The following is a 9,615-nucleotide window of genomic DNA, read 5'->3' on the forward strand; positions in this document are numbered from 1 at the left end:
TTCCCAGCTCCCTCAGGAATTCTCCAGCCCTTTCCCAGCTCCCTCAGGAATTCTCCAGCCCTTTCCCAGCTCCCCCAGCCCCTCCTGGTGCTCCAGCCCCTTTCCCAGCCCTGTTCCCTTCCCTGGACACGCTCCAGCCCCTCCATGTCCCTGTCCTGAGGGGCCCAAATGCCACCTGTGAGGAGGGAATGGCACTCCCAGGCAGCAGAGCCAGGGCTGAACCCTCTCTGTTCTTCTTTCACAAAAATACAGCTGCCACTACAGCCCCTGTGGTCCCCAAAATGTCACCTGCTCACCCCAGGATAGGCAGAAAGACACTTCCAGTTGGTTGACTTCAATTTCTAATCCAAAACCAATAAATAAATCTGTGAGTTAGAGTCTCTGTTTCCAGCTGTTATTTATTTCCCCTCTGCCCAGCCCTCAGCACAGTCACACTCTGGTGTGGCAGCACAGCGTTCCAGGAGACACCACAGCTTTAGGTACCACTTTTCCCTCTGAACTACGTAAAATTCAGCATTTTAAAGCAAACCTGGTGCCAGCCCACATCCCTGCTCACCTGGGGACAGGTTCCAACTGCTCAGCCTGTCCCCAGGGGTGCTGCAGGGGTGTCAGTCACTCACCAGGAGCTTCTGCACTCTGACAAATCCCTGCCCGGTTTTTTGGGGTTTTTTGGGCTGGCACAGGTCACACAGGGCACAGCAGGGAGCAGATTCATGCAGCAGCCTGGGGACTCAGGGCACAAGCAGAGCAATGCCTGGGGACGTCCCTGCTGCCTGTGCCAGGGATGAGAGAGAAGCTGGGTGGCCCCAGGAGCCACTCCCAGAGCCAGAGCAGCCCATGGAGCTCCCAGGTGACCCTGGAGCAGCACTGGCACAGCAGCTCTGACCCTGGAACTGGTTTTAGTGGAGCCAGAAGCGATGCTCACAATGTTGAAGCAGCAGCATGGAAGGAACATTGAAATCTTCAGCTCCTGCAGGTGGTCTCTGCTTCAAGCAAAGACATCTCAGTCCCACCTTCTGCATCCACATCAGGCTCCCACAAAAATAACAGGAGCTTCTTCCTAAACCTCCAGGCTTCATCCTGCCCAGCCTCGAGTCTCACACCACCACTTGCACCATGATCTGCAGGTGACACCTGACAGCTTGACAGACAGCAAGAGGACCATAAATATTCTTCATCATAATATAAATAAGCTGTAGAACATCTCAACGAGGGCAAAGTGCTTTTTTTTTTCCTTTTCTTTTCCTTAATTAAGACAAAATAAAAACCTAAATAAAACTTGTCTCAACCACGAGAGAAGATTTGACTCCTAAAACATCTGAATGGCCTAAGTGACGCTTGCAGTGACAGTGAAGTGATGCAGGCAGTGCTCAGTCCTTGGGCACTCGGAAGTTGTCCTTCTCCTTCCTGATGGCCCCCATGGCCCGCACAGGGTCGCTCTCCCCGGCGTGCTCCTGGACCGACTTCTCCCTGCCAGGAGGGAAGAGCAGGCTCAGGATGGAATCCCAGCTGTGGGATCAGGTTCCAGGATCAAAGACTGGGCTTTGGCTTTGGCACAGCTCATCAGGCCTGGTTTGAAGGCTCAGGGTTGGGAGGAAATGGCAGTGCTGGGTGAAGGAACACAACAAAGCCTGTTCTGTCTCCTGACTCAGGGAATGATGCTCAGCACAAACCTCCAATCCAGGCATTCTTCTGCCAGGACAGCCAGTCAGAGTCTTGGAGCCATCCAAACAGGAATGTGGGAGGCAGAAGAGCCATTCCCACGGGGACACCTCCTTCCCCAGCCCCTCCCAAGCCGGGCCATTCCCTACCTGACTCTCATGAAGGGGTTGTAGGTGAACTCCTCGGCGATGGTGGAGGGGATGGTGGGCTCTCCACTGTCGTACTGTGCCTGCAATGGGTGACACTGTGCTGCTCCACCAGCAATTCTGGGGAGCAGGGAATGTCCTGGACACAGTTTCCAGGCAGGGCATGCCTCCCCCAGACTGTGAGCTGCCTTCTGTGGGCACAGCCAGACCCTGTTCCCCTGGAACACAACATCCTGCAGCTCCTGGCCCTTCACTCCGTTTCCCCCCAGCATTTTCTCCTCTCCTCAGCAAGGAGGACTCCTGTGTGTCCAGGAAAGCATCGAGCCCAGGAAAGGATGAGCAGCTCACCTTGGCCCAGGCCAGCTTCTCCTGGATACTGGGGTTACTGGGCTCCACGTGCCGAGCAAACTTGAGATTGTTGATGGTGTACTCGTGGCCACAGTAAACCCGCTGGGGACAGGAAGGAACAGTGACACTGAGGGACACCACAGCCACCAAGGGGCACTGCCAGGTGCCAGCAGCACAGCAGGAACAGCACACTCAACCCAACACCTCCCACTGGAGACAGACACAAGTGCCAGGACTCACAGGCAGGACAAGCTGCCACTTCAACAGATGAAAGAGCCCCATGTCCAAGCTCAGCAGCCTTTAATCACCAGCCCCTGCTCTTTCCCCACAAAGCACACACACATTTGGGGCAGGCAGATCCTTCCCAGAGGACTGGGGCTATGCAGCAGCACAGAATTTGTGCAGGCACTCATTCCCTGCACACACCAGAGTCTCTCTGAGCAGCAGCTCTGCCAGGGAGTTTCTCAGATTTGTGTGGTGCTTTGGGCTGCCTCACTCACACAAAAGGACAGGTTTGTACCGTTTTGGGGTCCAGGCTGCCCAGAATCTCGATCAGTGCCTTGTACATCTCCTCAGGGGTGCCCTCGAAGAACTTGCCACAGCCAGCCACGAACAGGGTGTCACCTGCAGGGGTGACACGGCATCAGGCCCACAGCAGGCTCCCCACAGCCAGCCCCAGGGCTCAGCCCTGCCACTGCTGCCTCAGCACAGCAGCAGGAGCACGGGGACAGCCAGGCTGTGCCACACAAACACTGCTGGCAACCGTGGCTGGGAGCTGCAGAGCCTGGCCAGGCACACCCTGCCAGCACCTCCTACCTGTGGGCAGCCCCTGTGCCCTCCTAGAGGGGACAAGGAACACCTGCTCTCTGCAGCAGTGATGAGTCGCCTCTATTTCCTCCCCAGTGCTCCCTAAAATCTTGTTTAAGCCTCTTTCTCTTCCATGCAGGAGCTTCTGTGAGCTCTGGAGAACACAGGGATGAAGCAGAGCCCCGGGGAAGGGGAATCCTCCTCCCCAAACCAGGATCCAGGCCCTGGCCATCAGCAGTGGAGCACCAGCCCCCTGTGACTCCCCTGCTCTCTCCTGTCTCTGCTGTCAGACCTGAGCACAGATACATGGAAAAGCAGCAGGGTTTGGGATCAGCCAGTTTGGCCTGAGACAGGAAACCAACAGCTCTTTCTCCCAGGGAAAAAAAAAATGCTGGATGTAGGAGCCATCCAGGGCTCGCTCTGCAGGGTGTGCAGCCCTGGCTTACAAATCCAGAGGGGTTTCTCCAGTTCTACCTACGATTCCTGCTTGGAAAGGGGAGCAAGACATGGATGTTAAGCAGCTGCCCTGGCAGGAAGGGACGGAGGCACATCCAGAGGCACCCAGGCAGAGGGGGAGTCGCTATTTTGGCAAAGGAACCTCCCAACTCCTCACCTGTAAAAACTGCAGGTGGCTCGGAGCTATTTGGCTTAGTCACATAATAACAGATGTGTCCCGAGGTGTGACACGGCGTACTGAGGCATTTCACACTTAGAGATCCCACCTGGGAAGAAGGCAGAACACTAAAGCTGAAGCTGCTGTTTGCAATCGCACGGTTAGAAAAGAATTGCTGCTCTCAGTGCTTTAATGGCCTAAAATTTGCCCCAGTCTGGCCAGGAAGGAGCAGCTCTGCTCCTGGGAGAGCCCAGGGAGGGAGCTCTGTGGCAGGGAGCTGTTTCCTCCAAGCAGGTGTCCTGACAAAGGGAGCTGCCAGATCCTTTCATTTCCACACACAGGGACTCAAAGCCTGGTTGGCAGCAAGAGCCAACAGAGAATCCTAAACAAAGCTAACCGAGGGTGAAAAAAGCCCCAAACAAAAATGGAGCTGAAGGGGAGAAGTGGATGACACTGAGGGAAAGGCAAAAGGGTCAAACACAGCCTCATCTGCCCACCTGCCTGGGCTCCCTCCTCCACTGCTGCCCCTCCGAGGGCCAGCAGTGCTGTTCACGCCTGCCTGCACTCTGCACAGCAGCTTGTGTCACCTGCCAGCTCTCCTGCAAACAAACAGGCTGCTCCCAGCCAGGCCTGCTGCTTCCAGCCGGGAAAAAGCCACGCAGGCAGCTGGCACTGCCTTCCTCAGCCCGTGTTCCAGCCGTCATTCCCACAGGAGCACTTGGATCCGGTTTGGTGCTCCTGGCAGAGCACAATCCCTGCCCTGGCACAGCCCTGCTGTGTCCCCCAGCTGCACAGGGACACCCAGCATGTCTCACTGCTGTCCTCACACAAGGAACCAAACAAGGCACAGAGCTGGGAAAGGGGGAAAGCTGCATTTAAACCATCCACCACATTCCCGGCGTGTTCAAAGGTAGCAGAGGTGCCCAGCTCAGGGGGGAGCACGTCTGTGTAGCTGTGACACAAAGAGGGGATGCCCAGAGTCCTGCAGGTCCCTCCCTTTACCTTGAGAGCTGTCAGGTGGGACACTTTCTGCGTCAGGGCCCCCACCCTGCCGTCCCCCCCGTACACGCGCAGCCCCGGCTCCATCTTCACCAGCTTCTCGTTGCCTCCAGCATGGTCCCTGGAATGGGGGGAAAAAATGGGATTTGGGGAGGAATGAACACAGATTTATGGTTATTTATATTGCAGTGACCTGGAGGTGAGCTCCAGGTGATCATTTCTGATCCACGCCTCTCCCAGGATTTATCACTGCTCATATCCAAGGACAGGCCATGACAACATGAGTGGAGATCATTTCTCCAGTAATTAGGGCAGTGAGAGGGGGAATCAATCCCTGCCCAGCTGGGAAACAGCAGCCTCAGGGGCTCCCAGTAACCTCTCCAGTAACTGGGGCAGGGAGGGAATGGGGTGAGTGGAAAATGTGCAATCCAACAGCCCACAAAACACCATGGGGCAAGCACACAGATACCCCACAGTCACCGTGCTGCTGCTTTGCCCAGCTCAGGGCTGTTTGTTTCACTCTCCAGCCACAGAGACAGCTCCACTCTGACCCATGGACAGGTTACTACAGCAAAACGTTCATTTTATAACCCTGGCAGAGCTGATTTGCAGCTGGGGTGATCCTCCCACAATGCTGACTGCAGGACGCCTCACGGGCCTGTCCCAGCACCTCAGCACAAATGTGCTTCCTCCCACACCCACAGCCACCTCCACACCCAGCTACTGCACTGGCTGCCTGGAAAAATCAGGATTTTACAGGTGAAGGGCACTGACACACAGCTCATGGCCAGAGCAAGGCCAAAGGAATGAGGTGTGATCCTTCTCCTCACGCCTCAGCTGCTGCTGCTCAGGGATCAGCCGGGTCCAGGAGAGCAGCAGCTCCTGGTTCTGTGACAGGGACGCAGGACAGGGCGGTTACCAGTGGTGGTGGGTGGTCAGGACAGTGGTCAGCTTCACGCCGTGCTTTTTGACTGCATCCAAAACCTGCAGGGTGGGACACAGAAGGAGTTTCACCTCCCAGGGAAGGAGCTGGCGGCACCCTGGAGTCACCTGGGCACACCTGGAGCCCCAGAGCAGCTCTGCAGGTGGGGTCAGGGGGCAGCACACGAGGTCTCTGTCCTGCCAGCCGTGACCGAGCCCCAAGTCCTGCTTCCTCTTTTCTGCCCTACATCAGGTTAAGGGCAAAATCCCAATCCAGGTCAGTAATCCCTGGGGTGAGTGAGGGACACAGAAATCCATGGGGTGAGGGACATGGGAACCCCTGGACTGGGGGACACAGCAATCCCTGGGGTGAGGGACACAGCAATCCATGGGGTGAGGGACATGGGAACTCCTGGAATGAGGGACACAGCAATCCCTGGGGTGAGTGAGGGACACAGAAATCCTTGGGGTGAGTGACACAGTAACTCCTGGACTGGGGGACACAGCAATCCATGGGGTGAGGGACACAGAAATCCTTGGGGTGAGGGACACAGCAATCCCTGGACTCGGGGACACAGCAATCCATGGGGTGAGTGACACAGTAACTCCTGGATTGGGGGACACAGCTGTCCCTGGAATGAGGGGCACAGCAATCCCTGGATTGGGGGACACAGCTGTCCCTGGAATGGGGGACACAGCAATCCCTGGAATGAGGGGCACAGCAGTCCCTGGGGTGAGGGACACAGCAATCCATGGGGTGAGGGACATGGGAACTCCTGGAATGAGGGACACAGCAATCCCTGGAATGGGGGACACAGAAATCCCTGGATTGGGGGACACAGCTGTCCCTGGGGTGAGGGACACAGCAATCCCTGGATTGGGGGACACAGCAGTCCCTGGATTGGGGGACACAGCAATCCCTGGATTGGGGGACACAGCTGTCCCTGGGGTGAGTGACACAGCAGTCCCTGGAATGAGGGACACAGCAATCCCTGGAATGAGGGACACAGCAGTCCCTGGAATGAGGGACACAGCTGTCCCTGGGGTGAGCCCTGGCTGTCCCTGTGCCCAGCCAACCTCTCCTGCCTCTCCCCCACAGCAGAGGCAGCGTGTGCCTCGCTCCCTGCTGGACACAGCAAGCTGGAAGGACATCCCAGAGCTGAGTGTTACCTTCTGGGGCTGCACAGGGTCAACTATGGCAGCCTCCCTGGTGTCCTGGTCGATGAGGAGGTACATGTAGTTGTCAGTGAGGGCTGGCAGGATTTCCACCTTCATGTCGGCCTGGGTCACTGTCTTGGGCTCCCTCAGCTCGTGCTCCGTGTGCAGGAATTTAGCTCGCAGCTGTGCTGGACCTGGGCACCCAAAAACAGCCAAAGCTCAGCCCTGGGAGGGGGACAGGTGGGACAGGGCATGACAAGTGCCCCAGCTCACAGGACAGCCCAACCTGCCTCCTTCAGACAAGAGGAGCGAGGTCACCACGGGACAAAACCTTGTGCCCCTCAAGGTGCTCCACAGATGCCCCGGGAAGGACAGGACACTTTGCTTTCCAGGCAGGGAAAACTCTGTACTTGGGTCAGAGAGGAGATTTCAAGGGGCAGGAAAGCAAAATGGAGCTGGCCAAAGGTCAGCCTGGGACAGTGACTTTGCAAAAAAGGCACAAAGGGCATGTCAGAACCAAGAAATAAAAAGGAAGTAGGGTCAAAAAAAATTGAAAAGAAAAAAAAAAGGAGAAATACACAAATACACACACTGCTCTGATAGAAATATCTGGTTTGTTCCTGGGGGAAATGTCATCTGCCCAGCTCATGGAGAGAAGCCAGGCTCTCCAAGGGAGGAAGGCTCCTGACCTGGCCAGGTAAGAGGCACACTCAGAACTCTTGCTCATGCCTGCCCTGATGCAACACCAGCGCTTCCTTGTTTGCTTTTGGTTCAATGTTTAATCAGATCCAAGAAGCAAATTCCAGATGCAAATAACTTGGGCTCCACTGCTCCGTGCACAGGCACACAGCTCTTAAAGAAATAACCAACCCCCAGAGGTTTTACCACACAAACTGAAGGAAGGGAAGCAAAGAGAGCGGGGTCTTGCATTGCTGGGGCCCTGCAGGTCAGAGCTGAGCTCAAACACCTGCAGGGAAAGGGGTGCCAGTCCCTGCAGGTCAGGAATTGCTGTCTGAGCACCCACCAGGTGTCTGCACAACCCCAGAGGTGCCTGTGCTGGCTCAGACACATTTTATTCTGCACCACTGACTCTCCCAAAGGCTCCTGACTTTCCAGCTTGGCCACCTCCCTCCGTGGCCCCGTGCTGATCTCCCTGTCCCACTGTCCCCAGCCACCCCAGCCTGCCCAGCCCTGATAAAAGCCTCAGAGTCCTGCAGATCTGCTCCTGCAGCCAGCCCAGACTGGGCACAGGGAGCTGTCAGGGCCTTCTGGCACAACCATCCTGCCCAGAGCTTCTTCTCCTTCCCCTTCTATCTCCACCCTCCCTGCTTATGAAGGAAGGGAAACAGGGAAATTAAACACAGTGCTCAAAAAAACACCCCAAAAACTCAAGGCACAGCAGAACAGGCATGCACTGGGTATTTGCAGTACTGGGAGAAGCATCCCTACCTGCAGAGCGTTCCTCTGGAGAAGGCTCCTTTCAAAAAAAGAACACAAAATAAGTCCTTACTATTCTTTGATGGGGGGAAAAAATGCCCAAAAAAACCCCTGCTTGCCAACAGGGAAAGCTTTTGGATGCTGTCAGTCACAAGAGTTATCTATGCTGGGTGCTTGTGTGCAGGCCAGACACCAACTAGGAACAAAAATACAACCAAACAAAAGAAAACAGCAGAACCTTAACTTCAACTCAAAGGAATTATTCACATGTTTCAAATGCTTCTTTCCTATGAACCATCTCTAACCTTGGCCCGGATCCCACAGTCTCTTTTGCGTGTGTAATTCACAATTCTTACCAAACAAACAAACAAGCTGCACCACATAAGGAAATGTTTTCAAACATGTAATTTCAACAGAGGAACGAGGAAACATCCACCAAGAATGAAACTCAGGCGTTGTGAGCTGCCATGTGCGGCTCAGCCGCACCTCAGGAGCAGAGCAGGGAGTTTCTCACGCACTGCTCAGACCTGTCCAGCCCAAAGGAGCTCCCTGGGTGATGCTCAGCCCCTGCCCCAGCCCAGCACTAACTCAGATCGCTGCCACACACACACAGCTCTGCCCCAGAATTAATACCCAGTGACTTCATTGTCGCTCAGCTTTGTCCCTCCTGACTGCACTCCTGGAGCAGAGGAGTGGGAGAGCAGCTCTGAATCGCCCACCCGAGGTTCTGGAATGGTTCATGAGCACAGCTGGAGCGGCCAAGGGGAAGGTTTGCAGCTGGAAGTGTGGATGTCAGCACAGAAACGCGTCCGTGCTGGGGACTGACAGCAGGCAGGTTCCGTCAGAACCGGGCTGCTTTGTGCATTTCCTCCAGAACGTTTGGGGTTACTCTCTTTATTACATAAAAGAGTGAAAAATTCCCCTTTCACGCAGGGCTGTCACTCAGCAATGACAGCACGCCCAGCCGCTGTGCTCACAAGAACCACGCTGTCTTTACTCTGCACGCAGGGATTTTTTGGATACCCAGCGAGTCTGTGGCTCCGAGAAATGCATCCAAAGCCAGGGCAGCTCCCACCCCCGGCAGCGCGGAAGGTGCAGACAGAGCCTGTCCTGCGATGCCGGGAGCTCGGGAGCTGCTCGGTCTGACATTCCCACACCGCAGCCGCAGCGGCGTGTCCGGCTCTGGCAGAGAGCGCCCAGCGATTCCCGCACTTTACAGACACGTCCTAAAACCCGAGTGATGCAAAACCATCCGGGGAGAGCTCCCAGAGAGCCCAGGATAGGTTCTGAGGATTTAGGCCCGAAATGAAACCGCCGAGCTCGGACAGCCGGGGGTGGCTGCCATCACCAGCGCAAGCTGTCACCCGCCGAGCGCAGCCCGGCCGCCCGCCCCGGCCCCCCATCCTCCTCCCCGAGCACTGACCGGAGCCCCGGGGCTCCGCGGGGCCTCCCCGATGGGCTCAGCACGGCCCCGGCCGCAGCCGAGCACGTCCTGCCCCGCTCGGGCCCCAAAGCCCGGCCGGA

At 56.3% G+C, this 9,615-nt stretch overlaps 1 protein-coding gene across 6 annotated transcripts; it reads right to left on the reverse strand.

Annotated features, from left to right (window-relative positions):
- Positions 1-378: 378 nt before the first annotated feature.
- On the reverse strand, positions 379-9,607 carry LOC107211354 (hydroxyacylglutathione hydrolase, mitochondrial). 6 transcript variants are annotated; one of them, XM_015643293.2, is made up of 9 exons: positions 8,104-8,217; positions 6,667-6,848; positions 5,495-5,559; positions 4,579-4,696; positions 3,577-3,685; positions 2,677-2,780; positions 2,157-2,258; positions 1,812-1,891; positions 379-1,470 (listed from the first exon to the last, which is right to left on the reverse strand). In XM_015643293.2, exons 2-9 carry the CDS (start codon positions 6,769-6,771, stop codon positions 1,371-1,373), a joined length of 783 nt encoding a protein of 260 aa, XP_015498779.1. In that variant the 5' UTR covers positions 6,772-6,848; positions 8,104-8,217; the 3' UTR covers positions 379-1,370. The 6 variants fall into 6 exon arrangements, with proteins under 6 accessions (XP_015498779.1, XP_033373804.1, XP_033373803.1 ...); XM_033517913.1 differs by lacking the exons at positions 1,812-1,891; positions 8,104-8,217 and adding an exon at positions 9,515-9,607; XM_033517912.1 differs by lacking the exon at positions 1,812-1,891 and having other exon boundaries at positions 8,104-9,003.
- Positions 9,608-9,615: the final 8 nt, after the last annotated feature.

Source organism: Parus major, chromosome 14 (genome assembly GCF_001522545.3).
Source record: "Parus major isolate Abel chromosome 14, Parus_major1.1, whole genome shotgun sequence".
Lineage (NCBI taxonomy): Eukaryota > Metazoa > Chordata > Aves > Passeriformes > Paridae > Parus > Parus major.

Excerpts from the sequence above, each read along its gene's own strand:
- LOC107211354 (XM_033517913.1), bottom strand. The coding sequence starts at position 6,771 with ATGAAGGTGGAAATCCTGCCAGCCCTCACTGACAACTACATGTACCTC. Across the intron at positions 2,781-3,576 it reads GCCACCTGCAGTTTTTACAG|GTGACACCCTGTTCGTGGCT; the intron begins GTGAGGAGTTGG and ends TCACCCCTGCAG. Across the intron at positions 1,471-2,156 it reads AGAAGCTGGCCTGGGCCAAG|GGAGAAGTCGGTCCAGGAGC; the intron begins GTGAGCTGCTCA and ends CCCTCCTGGCAG.